This window comes from Ovis aries, chromosome 2 (genome assembly GCF_016772045.2).
Source record: "Ovis aries strain OAR_USU_Benz2616 breed Rambouillet chromosome 2, ARS-UI_Ramb_v3.0, whole genome shotgun sequence".
NCBI lineage: Eukaryota > Metazoa > Chordata > Mammalia > Artiodactyla > Bovidae > Ovis > Ovis aries.
The window spans coordinates 138,609,128-138,626,033 of NC_056055.1; the positions used below are offsets into that span (position 1 = coordinate 138,609,128).

Consider the following 16,906-nt stretch of genomic DNA (forward strand, 5'->3'; position numbering starts at 1 on the left):
TACGTGGTGTTCCTTCAGTCAGTAGTTTCAGATTTTGGTTTTTGTTTTCAAAAAAGTCTTTTCAAATTATAGTTTTCACTGATTTGTTCTCTTGTGGTGGTGTTCTTTAAAGACTTCTGTTACTAGGATGTTGGATCCTTATTACTTTATTAAGTGATTGCTTTCTCTCACCCTTCTAATCTCTTCAGTTCATTTGATTCCAAAACTGTTCCTACTTTTTGCCTTCTTGTTCTCTTAAAGCATTATCTGTTGTATGTATTTTCTCTTGGGTTCATTCAGGTTTAATCTTCATTTTTGAAAAAAATCTTTCAATTTCTGATACTTCCCTGAATTCCGTTACCTTCTTAGTTTTCTGACCTCTGATTTGTGTTGCTCTTTCATGTCTTGAGTCATGTTTCTAGCTCGTTTTGAAATGGTCGGTTATAAATTCATCTATTTGGTGGGGGTATTTTCCTGATATGCGTTTATTATCAGGATGTAATTCTGTGCCTTTTGCTTTTTTCCCCCCTTAACAATTTCATGGATCGATTCACATCATTTTCTGTTGCTTTGGTTTAGGGTGGCATTTCTTACAGAGCGCCCTCTGCTGTTGCTTTTGGGAACTCTTCAGAAGTGTGGCATTTGCTTTCTGAGATTGCTAAAGCTTTGCTATTCTCATTTCTTTATATTCATTGTAGTTAATGCACTCAATTTCGATTGCATGCTCAGTAGTTTATGTTCATTGTGACGCTGTTAGTGACAGATCAGTTTAAAGAGTCCATAGAGGCTAACTGCCGCAACTTTAGACTGCAGGTAGATGCAGAAACCCTTCCAGTTATAGCTCTCTGGGGAGTCTCTCTTCTCAGATGTGTCGGACACTCTGCTTCCTTCTGCCGCTTCTCATACAATGCAGGTTCTGTTGGTGATGTGTTCCCACATACTATTTTAGGGAGATTTATGGAAATCCTTGTCACCCGGTTTTGTTGTATACGTAGGCTTGGGGGTTTAGGGATGCTCAGAAACATTGCCACTGGTTCCATTGTCCCTGAATCTTTCTAATTTATCACTCTTTAATTTCTGTTTATGGTGTTGCCATTTCTAATTTGATAATCTTGTCTTAATTAGATTATAAATTCCTCTAAATAGTGCTTGAATCTTAGTTCAAGTACTGTTTTGTGTTAAAAATAGCCTTTACAGCATAGCCCTGGACATATATGCAATATGTCCCATCAGTCATCAATTGGAAATTTGTCAGTCTAGTGTAATTATAGGCTAATTTGCAACTTCGTAATGGTAGGATTAATAGTTACTCTTACAGATTGAAGGGAAACATAGAGCTATCAGCTGGCCCACCTGTCCATGAAGTTCATTCATATGTCCTCTTTGGCATATATGCTCTAGTCTGCTCTAAACATTTCTGCAAGACATTGATCTAAGATACTAATATTTCCAAAAAGTCCACAAAATAATAAGCATCATAGAAACATATAGTAACATAGAAAATGTTATCTGACAGAGATAGCTCATTACTGTCACAGTCCAAAATATTGTAAAAGAAATTTAGAAACTCTTCAGTGAAGCAGTTAACATGGTCAGGTTAATATAAGATTCTTTTGAAAGACTAATCTCAAACAAAGAGAAACTGAAGACTGACCAGTTTGTTTACATGAAGAGGCAAAGGGGTGAGGATGAGATATGATAGAATTTGATAAGGCTGTGATGGGGATTAAGGAACACAAATAATACTTTTAGTTAAAGGAAGCATTAGATTAGTTTTTATTGGGAAGTAATTTTAAGGCTCTTTTTATCTTAATAACATCTCACTTCTTTTGCTCCTGAATCTGATAATCTAAAAAATCAGCTAAGAAGTCAGTTCCTGAAACACAACAGAACTTTATTGATTTGATAAAACATTCTAAGCTATGTTGTTACAACATTGGCGTTTATTTTTTTTTAATGTTTCTTATTTTTACTTCATTTGTCTTCCATATTTAAAGGAATTATATTTTTAATTATAAAGATAGATTATTTACTTTGTAATATGTTCCATTTAAAATTACTCCTAATTTTTACCTTTAAAAAAATCTTTCACAGGCCTCAACAAATAATGAAAGCTCTAATCACAGTTTTGGAAGCTTGGGATCTTTGAGTGACAAAGAATCAGAGGTGAGTAACTTCATTTTAAATATGTTGCTATTGAAGGAAAAGTTGGAATCACCTTTTTAAAAATTTTTTTTTTTCCTTCTTTAATACTTGTGTTTAATGTTAATCTTTGTTTTTTTAGGAGCACCTTATTCTGTTTTAGAAGCATATCATTAGACTGAAGGCTATTTGACATTAGAAAGAAAATATTTCTTTGGTTATGTAGATGAACTTTTATATTAATGGAATAGATGTTCTTAAGTTGCTAGCCATTCATGATTCTAAGAGATGAACGTGATTTTTGTAATACGTTGTTTTTCACCGTTTTCTACTATTTCTTGTTATACTTCCCTCTTAGTTTGGTCCTGAGTAAAGGTTTGTTTACTTTTTGAGATACAGATACACGTTTTTTGTTTTCTTTTTGAAATTTCTTGTGGGATTTCATGCTATTGGTTTTCAGTCTACATGCTTAAAAATATCTGAAAAATTCCTTCCTTTCCCACCCACTTACTCTTCCCACTAAGAAAATACATGGAATTTTATAAGTAGATATTTGGATCCATGGTATAGTTCACGTTGAGCATGATGTTCTTGATGGCATTTTAAAAAATATTTAGACAGGAGGTTCTTTGGGTATTAGCATTCATTTGTTGATGCTACAGCTTCACTTTTTGCAAATAAAAGTCTATAATACTTCCTCTTCTCAGATTACAGAGTTCTGTCACTCACTTTCCAACATTTGTGTGTGTGTGTATGTATATTTCCCCTGTCAGTGTTAACTTATTTCTGTTTGATCCATTTTAGTCTTTTTTCTGCTTGGTTTAGTGTAGATTTATCACCATGATAATAATACCAATAGGTCATTAGCACACTTTAGCCATTTAGTTTGGTGTTCAGTGGAAGGAGGATATTAACAGCGGCATCTTTTTAAGCCCTGTTTTATTGAAAGCATCTAGGAGTCTCTAGGTAGACAGTTTTGTGGAGTTCTGTGCAGGCACCCTGACACTCCAGAGGAGTGTGGCATAGGGCTCTCACTCATCAGGCTTTCCCTTCCACAGAGACAACTGGCAGGCAGCTGAAAGGACTGTGCAAGTGACGGGACTTTATCTGCAGTAGGTTCCCTTGAGGTAAGCGTTAGTAGCCCCTGTAGCACCAGATTATCACAGTTTAGGTGTGTGTTTTTTTTTTTTTTCCTAAATTAATACACACTGAGTCCTGAAAAATTGTAGGTTTAGATCTTGTCAAAGTACATTTTTTCAAAAACCATATCAAGAATGTTTTCTTGGATTTTGGAACATTTCTTGATATTTCCACAGGTTTGGGTCTATGTAGTAATTTCACATGCCTCCTCTTTCATGGGGTTTTATGTTATGAAGGATAATAAAATAATTTTAGATATTTCTCTTTTATGTTCACTAAGCCTGGTGTTTTTGATAGATTTTTCTTTTTTTAAATAGAAAAACAGGAAAAGTTAGATCACCTGTAATGGTTATATATTTCTGTCTTCTTTTTAGGTACCCATATTCCCAATATAAGTTGTAGATGCAATATTTGAATTCTTCCAAAAGAATCAGTTTGAAAGAAAATAACCACCTCTTGTCAAAGAATTCTAAGGCTCACTTTTGGCTATATTTTTATGTTAAAAAAGTTTTTTTAAGACCTTAATGGTATTTGCACTGAAATACAATTTGGTTAACCGTTGGATGTACTTGGCTTTCTTTTGACATTTGGGGTCACAGTAGAAAATTTTTAAAATCTTTTTGCTTTTGCTGTTTTGTGTTCAGCATCTGGAATTTTTACAAAATAATGGTTCAGTGGCATAATATTTTGGAAATGACTACAGATTATACGTTTTCCTTAAAATTTGAAGAAGGAAATTTGGGGGCAGGGGTTTGTCTTTTAAGAAGTGATTTGTCTGGAAGATTTTGTTTCACTACGAGATGGCTCAATTAATGATTTCCCTTGGGGTGATACTTCATATACATCACAGTACAGATTGTTATATAGGTCATGAAGTAAAGTTGTTGAGAGCAGAGAGCTACAGGATAGAAGTACTTCTTTTTTCCCCAGTACACGTAATAGTAAAGTTTATGTAGTAGTCCGTTGTCTGCTGATGTCATTTTATTCTTTTGGTAATCCATTCTCTGAACCATAACATATTTTATTTTTTTAAGATAATAGTTTTTGTTTTTATAGACAACAGTAGAAGGTTTATTATTTTTTTTAATAGCATTCTCTACCACCCACCCCTACCTCACCCTGATTTCCATTCTCTTAGCTTTTCTTCCTGCTATTTATTTCCACATTATAATATAAACATTATGCATATCTTGCATTTTTGGTTCATTGATTGGACATTTTACTTTCTTTTAGTATTTGTGAAGATTTTAGCCTACTAATAATATCCCCCTGGTTTCTAACCTCTTCCCAGTACTGTTTTTCATTCACTAAGAACCTCTTGTTTTCATATATCCTTTTACTATTAAAAGTGAAAAACATCTGATATTCACTGTTAGGTTGATTACTTCAGCTTAAATTTTCATTGTAGTTTGTATATGAATCACTTCATACATGAGCTTGCCTTTTATTTCTAAATGTAAAATTGTAAAACAAAAAGGGTTTTCTTTTGATGAAATTGTCCAGTCTTGGACGAAAGAAACTGCATCAGTCTTGTTTTGCTTTATTTTACATCACTCTGGGGCTGTTCAGCAGTCTCCAAAAATGTATTTTCAGTAAGCATTTATTATATACCTGTTATCTTCTAACCTCTATGTCTAAGCACAGAGAATATAAAAATGAGTAGGACATAGTTCTTGCTTTCACATGAGATCAGTGTCTAGTAGAACAAACAGTTATATAAACAGTGTGGGTTGTGCTACAACAGATGTAAGCACAAGGTACTATGGAAGGAAAGAGCAAGAAACCTCTAATTCCATCTGCCTGCAGGGGAGAGGTAGGGAAAGAGGAAAGAGAGGTCTTCCCTCAAAGAAGAGACGATAGTTGAGTCCTTAGGAAAGCCTGTGGGCTCATCTCAGACGACAAGGTCAAAGAATGAGAAGAAAGCAGGCAGAGGTACTAGGGTGTGCTTTTGTGTGGAAGTATGTATGGCACATGGCAGGCTGCAGTCCATGGGATCGCAGAGTTGGACATGACTGGGCGACTGAACAACAACAGCATGATTTTGTTCAAGATGTAGGGCCGTGATTATCAATCCTAACTATCCTTTAGCTCATCTGAGGAGCTTGGGGGACAAAACAAAAACAAGCTTCCTTGGTGATTGACCTGGTTTTCTTACATAGAGAAGATAATGCAAAAATGCTGAAAGATAGGCATAGTCAGAGTTTGAATGCCCTTGTATTACATAGTAAGGAATTTGGACTTCTTTATAGAAGATGACAAGAAGGGAAACAAGACAAGTAGAGATGAAGAAGGCTCCTTAAGGGGGCAGTGAATAGGATAGAATGAGAGGGTGATGAAACCCAGGTTGGGATGATCATTTAGTTAAGGAATGCTGTTGCCTTTACAAAACTCCAAGTTTAACCAGAGATAAAACTTCAAGTGGGAGTTCTAATTACAGTGTTCTCAAATTTGTCTTTTGGACTCTGCCTTCTTTGGATTCTCTCAGCTATTGATATTATAACCACTCAGGCCCATGCTGCTCAAACTTTAATGTGCAAGTGAATTACCAAGGGTTCTTACAGGTTTGGAGTGGGTGTGTGCATTTCTAACAAGCTCTCAGATTCCACTAGATTTTAAAAGTAGGGTTTGATGACTGAATGAGGGTAAAGAAAGAAAGGGAGGAACCCCGGATTATTTATAGGTAGTTAGCTTCAGATGAATGATAATGTCTTTGAGTGAGATAGACAACACAGAAGGAAGATGAATGGGTTAGCATAGAAGGTAATAAATTAGATTCTGGACAGTGCTGAGTTTGAATACTTGTGAAATGGCCAAAGCAGAGGAAGCTATCTGGAGCTCCAGAAGGAGGTCAGATTGAAGATGAAGACTTGGTGGGTTTTGGCACACAATAGTGCAAAGACATTTGCCTTTTTTATAGTATCACTAAAACATATTTGGCTTTTAAATTTTCATTTCATCATGAGTTTACAGTGAAAATTTCCAAAGGCTGTAAGATTTGTGATGACATCATTACTCTGATGATTTATTGATTGTGTACTTGTGTGTTCTGGTGTTTTTAGTTTTAACTACTAAAATGTTAAAACGGTAGTTATATCCCACATAAACAAAGACTCTTTGGGGTCCTCAACAACTTTTAAAAGTTTGTAGACAGGTTTTGAGACCCAGAAGTTTAAAAACTGCTTTTATAGATAAACTCATCCTGATGGTGTATGTAATGCTAGGAAATGTGAGCGGGCAAGATGGGTGTGCTGGAGAAAGAGTGAAAGTGAAGTCGCTCAGTCCTGTCCTACTCTTTGTGACCTGGTGGACTGCAGCCCACCAGGCTCCTCCATCCATGGGATTTTCCAGGCAAGAGTTACTGGAGTGGGTTGCCATTTCCTTCTTCAGGGGATCTTCCCCACCCAGGGATCAAACCCCGGTCTCCTGCATTGCAGGCAGATGTTTTAACCTCTGAGCCACCAGGGAAGCCACTGGAGAAAGAGTAGGAGGAGGTAAAGAGGTGGATACAAGAGGAGTGAGAGGAGAAGGAGAATAACAAGGAGGATTAAATGTTATGAAAGTCAGCTAAGATAACAATTAAAAAATGACTTAAGAATTTGTCACTCAGGCTTAGTTTTAGTAGCCTAATGAGAGCAAGATGCCAGATAGTAGTTGATTAAGGAACAATTGGACAGTGAGCAAATATTGACTGCTCTTGGAAGAACCTTGACTGCAAGAAAAGGAGGTGGTATCCAGAGTCTCAACAGACTTGACTTATTATGTGCTAGGGAGAGATTGCAGACCTTTGATGGGACAGGGACAAGCAGAGTGCTGAAGAGAGAGGAGGAGCTAAAGTACACTTTTCCCAGAGGTGGTAGGAAGGTCCAGACTCAGTGGACAGGGCTAGTTGTGGATAGGACTGGCTAGGAACAGTCTTCTCTGATCAGTGAACTTTCATACCTAATTACCTCTCTCTTTCTTCAGAGTGGAAAGAGAGATTATCAACTGAAGGAGAGAATCTTGAGTGGATTGTGGGTGTGAGGAGAATGATAAAAAAAAAATTTATGGGAGAGACAGGAAGGAGCTTACAGGGGAGAGGGGTCTCTCACCTTATTTAAATGTCTTAGGATACCTGAAGGAATTAGAGACACACTGTCTGTGTGCTTACCGCCTGGCAGATTATTATTATTTCTGGAAGAAAGTACAGATTATTTTATGAGGATTAGATAAGGAGCCCATGTTTCCTTTTGTCAATGTTTTCCACCCATTTGCCATACTCCTTGCAGGATCCTTTCGTCTCCTTTTATACAACTTCTGTATAACCTGAATCATAGTTGAACAGTTTAAAATACATACTATCCAAAAAAATAAAAAAATAAAATAAAAAAATAAAATACATACTGTCCTTTTCTAGAACTAAACTTTTTTCTCCCCTTCCTTCTGGGTAATTATCAGTTCTTTTACCATGTATCCACTGGCATTGAATTACTGTTTATTTTTTGATCCAAGTGCATTTGGGGGGATATTTGGTTTATTTAAGATTAAGGATTTTTAAGTTACAGATACACAGAAGCTAGAACAGTTGTTGCATCTAAACATTTAAACTTTGGTGCACTTTCAGAATTGTAATGATTGTAATGAAAGAGGAATATAGTATAGATACATTGCCTTGATTGTCTTCAGAGAAGTATCAACAACCTCAGATATGTAGATGATACCACTCTTGTGACAGAAAGCAAAGAGGAACTAATGTTGATTAATGAAAGCCATTTTATGAAAGAAGATCTAATTAACTTTCTCATTTGAATTTAATTTATAGAAATAGTCTTGGTATTTAAATCCAATTTTTCCCCTCCTTATTTGAATTGAAGTTATGATGTTGAAGACACTTTGAAGCATTAATGCTTAGTTTTATTCTTTTCTAAAAATAATTTTTAAAGGGCCACATGTGTGTTTTTACTTTCATATTCTGGAAGAAGTAGAAATTAAGAACACTAGGGAATCAGAAATAAAACAACCTTAGACTTGGCTTTAGGGGTGCATTATTTTCATCTTTAGAACAAGTCATATTATTTATATAGTTCTTAAATAGTTCTTTTATTTAAAAATCTCCTTTTTGGTATTAGAATTATGCATAGACATATATGAATTGATTAAATATATAAATTGATTCTCTGGTATTCATGAATTGCCTGGATTAGGAGAGCATTTTCTGTCTTACCTTTGTTTTTATGTACATCCCCATCTCTACTTTTTTATCTTTACTTTATCTCTACTTTTTCCCTTTTGTCCTCTACATATTCTTTAGTTGAAATGTTTCCTCCATGAATACTTAGTGACTTTAGATTGATTGGAAGTTATGATTTTATTTGTAAGTAGAGGTAATACTGGCCTTGAATTTCAGGTTTTAGATTGATTTTTAAAATTCATGTAAGTTTTACTTCTCTCTCTCCCTATACACACACACACACATCTTATAACCTGGACAGACCTTTTCTTTAATGTCCTAGTTTGAGCACCCATTAAGAAAGAAAACTTGAAAAATTAATTTAGTGGTGTATAGTTAAATGTCAGTGAAAGTTAGATTTTTATACCTCTTTCTCCCTAAATGAATTACTTTGTTACTTTATTCTGTTTAAATCTGTTCAGTTTCTAGATTGTTAGATATCTAATTTTACTGTCCTCATCAATTTTAAGAAATATTCTTTGTGTCCTGTAACCTACATTATTTTCTGAAATGTTTTAGACTGATAAATGACTTTTGTGATGTTCTGTTTGATTTAGTTCCTCTGTCTTCTTTACCTATCTTCCACTGGCAGTATTTTTTCACAGACTTCTTACTATAGTACTTGGTGAGATTAGTAAGATTTTGTATCACCAATAAAGACATTTTCTCAGTAGGGGAATAAATGTGTGTGTGTGTTTTTTTTCTCTATTAAGACTAATATCAAACTTAGAAATTATAGTTTCTGTGAAATGCTTGGAATTACTTGGAATTTCCTTTTATTTAAAAAGAAAAAACTGTATTCAAATAGTCTACCACTAAACACTAAAGAACATGCTTTTTTCTTCTTTGACCTCATCCCATGGCATGTGGGATCTTAGTTTCCTGACCATGGATTGAACCCACATACCCTCCAGTGAAGGGTGGTAGAAGTCCCTAAAGGACCTGTTCTTACAGGAAGTATATTCAGTTAGAGTTATGGAGCATCCAGTGCTAAGATACATTATGTGACAGAGTCCACAGCAAAGGAGGTAGTCTGTCCTGGTTGCCTGTATGTCCTTAGTGTCTGGGAAGGAAGAACACTGGAAGTCAAATGTTGGCCCAGTACTGACTGGCTCTGTGTTCCCATTTCCATGAAAGTGGAGGACTGTGTGTGTCAGAATCACCTTTCCAAAATAAGCGCACTTAGGCTCCCTTCTTAGAAACTCTGGTATACTCTGTCTAGATTATTTTTGATTTCTTATAAATCAATAAATCTTGATTCTGTAGGCCATTTATTTAGAAAGCAAACAAACAGCTGTTAAATGTCCCCCCACCCCCTTTTTTTTTAGTGTTTCCCTTTTTAAAAAAAAGTACATTTAGTGTGGGTGGGTGATTTTTAGAGCAAGAAAATTCTAAGCTGACGAATAAAAACAGTATTTGAAGAGAAAAATGCTAGGTCACTTTAACAATGGAAACATACTTTAAAGTGGACTCTGGTATAGCACTTAAGCATCATAGAGGCATAGTAAATATTTGTTGAATAAATAAATTTGATAACGCCTTTAGTTGTCACATAATACACAAGCAGTTTTTGTGTCAACATATAATTCTAATGTATTCATCAAACCAAGGTTTCTAAACATTATTGACTTTGGGGCCAGATAATTCTTGGGGTGGGGAGAGAGTTGACATGTGTAACATAGGATACTTAGCAGCATCTCTACATGATAAATTAGATATCTGTAACCCATCCCCTGGCCCCCACCCCAAGTTGTGGCAACCGAAAATGTCTCTGGATATTGCCAGATAGCCTTTGGGGTAGAGGCAAATGTCCTCTGGTTGGGAACCACCCCATTAATGAAGGAAGGAAAATAAAGTTTAGCATGTTACATGTGGAGCTAGATGACATTTCTGTTAAGTTTCACATCTCTTCTGTGAAAACAGAAGCCCAGAGAGGTTAATTTGCTACATACAGTAAGTTAATGGTCAAAGTTCTCCAGTGTCTTATTTGAAAGTGATGCTTTCAACTACTGTTCTGTGCTCTCTCTGTGTAACTAAGGTAGTATATTGCTTATAAGTTAATGACCCTAGTTAGTCTTTTGAAAAAGAGTGGTATTCTTTTTTGGAAATATTTAGTTTTAAGATGATTTATAATATTCATCAAATTTGCCAATCCAGGATATGCCTGGACTGACAGCACTTCACAAATGTGGTTTTTTTTTTTTTCTGACAAATACGTTTTCACACTTAAGTGCATTCAGCACAAGTTGACAATACTGAGAAATTTGGTTTTAGTATCTTATACAGGCATACCGGAAAGATACTGCAGGTGTAGTTCCATATCACCACGATAAAGCAAATATCATAATAAAGCGAGTCACGTGCATTTTTTGGTTTCACAGTGCGTATAAAACTTACGTTTATACCATAATCTGTCAAGTGTGCAGTAGCACTATATCTGAAAAAGCAACGTACATGCTTTAATTTTTTAAAATACCACTTAAAAAATGCTCACCATCTTTTAAGCCTTCAGCAAGTCGTAATCTTTTTGCTGGTGGAGTGTCTTGCTTCAGTACTGATGAGTGCTGACTAATCAATCAGGGTGATGGTTGCTGGAAGTTAGAGAGGCTCTGGCCATTTCTTAAACAACAATGATGTTTGCACATTAATTGACTCTTCTTTTCACCATTGATTTCTCTGTAGCAGTGCTGCTACTCAGTTCTGTCCAACTCTTTAGAACTCCATGAACTGTAGCCTACCAGACTCCTTTGTCCATGGGATTTTCCTCGCAGGAATACTGGAGTGGGTTGCCATGTCCTACTCCAGGAGATCTTTCCTACTCCAGGAGATCTTTCCTACTCAAGGATTAAACCCACGTGTGCATCTCCTGCATTGGCAGGTGGATTCATTACCACTGAGCATGAAATTTTATCATGAGATTGCAGCAGTTCAGTCACATCTTCATACTCCACTTCTGCTTTTAGTTATCTTGCTGTGTCCATCACACCTGTGGTTACTTCCTCCACGGAAGCCTTAATCCCCTCAAAGTCATCCACGAGGGTTGAAACCAATCTCTTCCACGTTTCTGTTACTATTTTGACCTTTTCCCATGAGTCCCAAATGTTCTTAATAGCTCTAGAATAGTGAATCCTTTCCAGAAAGTTTTCAGTTTACTTTGCCTAGATCTGTCAAAGGAATTACATTGAAGGACTTTTATGGCAGCTGTATTTTATGTGCTCAGGTGCTCAGCTGTGTCTGACTCTTTGTAACTCCACGGGCTGTAGCCCGCCAGGCTCTTCAGCCCATGGAATTTTCCAGGCAGGAATACTGGAGTGGAGCCCCATTTCCTTTTCCAGGGAATCTTCACAACCCACGGATTGAACCCACATCTTTTTTGTCTCCTGCGTTGGCAGGCAGGTTATCACGGGCGCTATCTGGGAAGGCCACAGGTGGCTGTTATAGCCTTACAAAATGTATTTCTTAGATAATAAAACTTGTAAGTTGAAATTACTCCTTGACCTGTGGGCTATAGAATGGATGTTTTGTTGGCAAGAATGAAAACAACATTAACCTTGAACATCTCCATTAGAGCTCTTGGATGACCAGGTGCATTGTCAGTGAGCAGTAATATTTTGAAAGGAATCTCTTTGTTTTCTGAGCACTGGGACTCAACAGTGGGCTTAAAATGTTAGCAAACCATGTTGTAAACAGATGTGTGATTGTCCAGGTTTTGTTGTCCATTTATAGAGCACAGTCAGAGTAGTAGTATTAGTTGTTCAGTCGATAAGTCATATCTGACTCTGCGACCCCATGGATTGAAGCACACCAGGCTTCCCTGTCCTTCACAAGTTTGCTCAAACTCATGTCCATTGAGTTGGTGATGCCATCCAACCATCTCATCCTCTGTTACCCTCTTCTCCTGCCCTCAGTTTTTTCCAGCATCAGGATCTTTTCCATTAAGTTGATTTTTCACATCAGGTGGCCAGAGAATTGGAGCTTTAGCTTCAACATCATCCTTCCAGTGAATATTCAGACAGAATACAGGCAGAGTAGATTTAGTAATAATTCTTAAGGGTCCTAGGATTTTCAGAATGGTAAATGAGCATTGGCTTCAACTTCAAGTCACCAATTGTAGAAGCCCCTAACAAGTCAGTCAGCCTGTCTTGAAGCTTTGAAGCCAGGCACTGACTTCTCTCGAGCTATGAAAGTCCTAGGTGGCATCTTCTTCCAACAGAAGATTGTTTTGTCTACATTGACCTGTTGTTTACTGTTGCCACTTTCAGTAATTATCTCAGCTGGTTTGTTGGATAACTCATTGCAGCTTCTACATCAGTACTTGCTGTTTCACCTTGTACTTTCATTGTTAAGGAAACAGCTTCTTTCCATAAACCTCACAAACCAACCTCTACCTCTTCACACTTCTACACTTCCTCACCTCTCTCAGCCTTCATAGAGTTGCTCTGGATTAGTCTTTGGCTTAAGGGGATGTTGTGATTGGTTTTATCTTCTGTCCAGACCACTCAAATGCTCTCCATATCCCCAGTAAGGGTGTTTTGCTTTCTTACAATTTGTGTGTTTACTGTAGTAGTACTTTTAATTTCCTTCAAGAACTTTTTCTTTGCATTGACAACCTAACTGGCGCAGGAGGCCTAGCTTTCAGCTTGTCTCTCAGTTTTCAGCATACCTTCCTCACTAGGCTGTATCCTTTCTAGCTTTTCGTGAAGTCAGATACAGAACTCTTCCTTTTACTTGGACTCTCAGAGGCCATTGTAGGGTTACTAGTTGGCCTAATCTCAGTATTGTGGTGTCTTAGAGAATAGAGAAGTGCAAGAGGGAGAGAATGGCTGGTCAGTGGAGCAGTCAGAAGACACACAATATTTTATCAATTAAGAGCACTGTCATATGGTCACAGTTTGTGCCACCCCAACACAGTTACAGTAGTAACATAAAAGATCATGGATCACAGATCACCATAACAAATATAATAATGAAGTTTGAAATATTGTAAAAATTACTAAAATGTGATCCACAAAGAGAAAGTAAGCAAATGCTGTTGGGAAAATGGCATCAAAAGACTTGCTAGATCAGGATTGCCAGAAACCTTCAGTTTGTAAAAAATGTTATATCTGCAAAGTGTGCAGTAAAGCAGAGCTCAATAAAATGAGGTATGCTTGTACTATAGTAGAGTTTTTAAAGTATTAGATGTGTTTTTATGAACATAGTATTTTACTAATTTTCTTTAAGAATAATTGTCATTTCTAAAATAACTGAGTAACCATAACAACCCCTTGGACTTCTCATATCCTAATGAAGTTTCTGCTGTGTGTCATAATTTTGGTCTGTAATTTTTAATGGAAGATTATATAAAGAATAACAATTAATTTTAGAGATTCTCTAAAGTGGAATGTGCAGGAAATACATGCTATATTACTATATATTAGATTGACTATTGCTAATCCTGATGATGTATCAGCATCACTTTTGGAGCTTTTAAAACATATGGATTTCTTTGATGTCCTTTCAGAGATGTTTAAATTTGTGATGAGGACACCAGCATGAGCTGTAAATAACAGCTTTGTGATTATGAAATATAGTCAACATTGAGAATTGTGCTAATAGATAAATTATAGAACAATTTCTTTTAAAAAATAGACTAAAAGGAAAAAAAGGATTTTCTTTTTCCTGGTTATAGTGCAGTACTGCTAGATAGAAAATAATAACAATGAAATATCACTTTAAAAAAGTCAGGTAGTTAACGTTCTAAATTTAGTATTTATAATAGTATTTTGTATTATAATAATAGTATTCATAACAGGCATTCTCAAAATGTCAACATTCTTAGACAACAGTATCTTGAAAATTTGCTTTTTGCCCCCGTAGTATTTGCTCCCTGTGGCTGTTCTATCCTGATTGTATGATTTGAAAACTACTTGTCAGATCGTATGAACAGAGGAGAAAGTCCAACTTGACTCTGATTTTATGGTTTATAGTATTTAGTAAATAAAGCCTAAAGTCAAAGAGAAAGCCAGAAGAGAAAATGCCAAGAGATAGTTATGCCGTGTAAATGATAAGAAAGTGGCAAACAAAACTGTACTTTACCAGTATCAAAGATGTAATATGTTCCTTTTAAGCAAATGTGAATATAAATTGAAATAGGTCCAGGTAATAGCGTAAGAAGTATTAGGTTGGTACAAAAGTAATTGCCGTTTTGCATTGTTGATCTTTGCCTTTTGATATTGGAATGCATTCTTAAATAAATGTGGCTATGTTACACATTATTTTAATGCACATTTCTCACTTTGTTTTTTTGCCAATGACTGACTACTTGCTGTTTATATTTTAGACTATGGAAATGATGTTAGACAAAAACCAAATTCGATCAGTTTCTTTTGAGTTCATAAAGCAGCAAAAACAACACACAACATCAACACATTTGGCCCAAGAACTGATAACAAACATACAATGCAGTGGTGCTTCGAGAAGTTTTGCCACAGAGATGAGAGCCTTGAAGATGCAGGAGCACAGTGGTCTGCCATTGGAAGGTGACAAGGACCAATTGAGAGGATCATCAAAGCTGGTCCTCTTAAAACTACAGAAAGTTTTGCTGAAGAACTCAATGTTGACCATTCAGCATTTGAAGCAAATTGGAAAGGTGAAAAAACTTGATAGGTGGGTGCCTCATGACCGGACTGCAAATCAAAAAAAAAAAAAAAATCATTTAGAAGTGTCATCTTCTCATTCTGTGCAGCAACAGTGAACCATTTCTCAATTGGATTGTGATGTGTGACAAAAAGTGGATTTTATATGACAGTCAGTGGTGACCAGCTCAGTGGTTGAACCAAGAAGAAGCTGCAAAGCACTTCCAAAAGCCAGACTTGCACCCAAAAAGGTCATGGTCACTGTTTGGTGATCTGCTGCTGAATTTTGGTGATTTAGAGTTTTCTGAATCCTGGCAAAACCATTACATCTGAGAAGTATGCTCAGCAAATCGATGAGATGCACCAAAAACTGAACACACCTGCCGCCAGCATAGGTCAACAGAAAGGGTCCCGTTCTTCTCCATGACAACGCCCGGCCACATGATGTACAACCAGCGTTTCAAAAGTTGAACGAATTGGTCTGTGAAGTTTTGCCTCATCTGCCATACTCACCTGACCTCTCGCCAACTGACTACCACTTCTTCAAACACCTCTACAGGACACAGAATGGTTTCCAAAAATTGGTCAAATCCTGAGGCCTGAATTTTTACACTATAGAAATAAACTTCTCTTTGGCAAAAATGTGTTGACTGTAATGGTTCCTATTTTGATTAATAAAGACGCGTTTGAGCCTAGTTACAGTGATTTAAAATTCATGGTCCGAAGCCACAATTACTTTTGTACCAACCTAATATAGCTGTGAGGATGGTAGGTATAAGTAGCTTTTAAAAATTGAAAATGAGATGAAATATTATATATTTTTCGGTACTGATGTGGTTATGGATGCTGTATGTTTGTGGAGGGAGTCAAAATCCTTCAGGCTTTTAAAAATGTTGTGAGCTGGCGCACTTTAAGTTAACTTAAGGCAGCGTACATTTGAGTTGGGGGTTGCCTGATTTCTTTTTGGCTGTCTACCATCTTTGACATTACATATTATTAAATGATCAAGGCAATACAGCAGAGTAGACTACACTCAGAATTGCTGATATGTTGTTTGGATTTCCTTTAAATGGGAAGGAAACAGCTTTTATTTGGTGAAACAGCTTTTATTTGATGATAAGATCCCAAAATGTTGCATATATAAACTTCTCATATTTTTTATATTGAATTCTGAAATATAACATAGATCTTTTGGGTGTCAAAGAGTCAAGCAAAGATTTACAGATAATTGTTAGTATTAAAGTTTGACTCTTGGGCAGAGAAAGACTGAGAATTTTTCAGGTCATGCTAACTCAAAATCATCCTGGAATTAGGGTATACATATTTTGTGATAGATTTTATCTAAATGTAAATCAGATACAAAGCTGCAAGGAAGTTCTCACTACATAATTTCATTTTTCATATAGGGCATTATTCTAACCTAATCTTTACAGCAAAGGTTGGAAGAAATAAGTTTCTTGTACTTTTGATATTCTTGATTGGAACATCTATTTTACATTGATTATTGTTATAAGGCTCCAGATATCCCTTTTAGTTCAGTGCTGTTTTCATATGTGCTATAAAATATCAAAGATTTCTTCTGTCTCAAAACTGATTCGAAAGATTTTGCCTGGAAATGTGACTGAAACATTGTTATTACCAGCTGTGGGCAAGAAGGTGTAAGTGCCATTTGTCAAAAGTATAATGACCTTGAATTTGGTACCTCAGTAACTATATGAATCATTGAAGTAGCTAATGAGTTGTATTTTTAAAATCAGTCTTTAGGAAGTGAATCAGTCAGAAAAAATTCATTCTGACAAGTTTGAGGGTTGAATATTTTGTT

General features: G+C 36.1%; 1 protein-coding gene across 5 annotated transcripts in view; it reads left to right on the plus strand.

Annotated features, from left to right (window-relative positions):
* TLK1 (tousled like kinase 1) overlaps positions 1-16,906 on the plus strand; it is a 173,320-nt gene that overhangs the window by 87,451 nt on the left and 68,963 nt on the right. For 4 of the 5 annotated variants that reach the window (XM_027964869.2, XM_042243732.1, XM_027964871.2 and 1 more), the window contains one exon: positions 2,074-2,145. In XM_027964869.2, the coding sequence (XP_027820670.2) occupies positions 2,074-2,145 (72 nt within the window). Of the gene's footprint in view, positions 1-2,073; positions 2,146-3,179; positions 3,249-16,906 lie in introns of those variants that run through there. The other variant, XM_060409774.1, reaches the window with a different exon arrangement.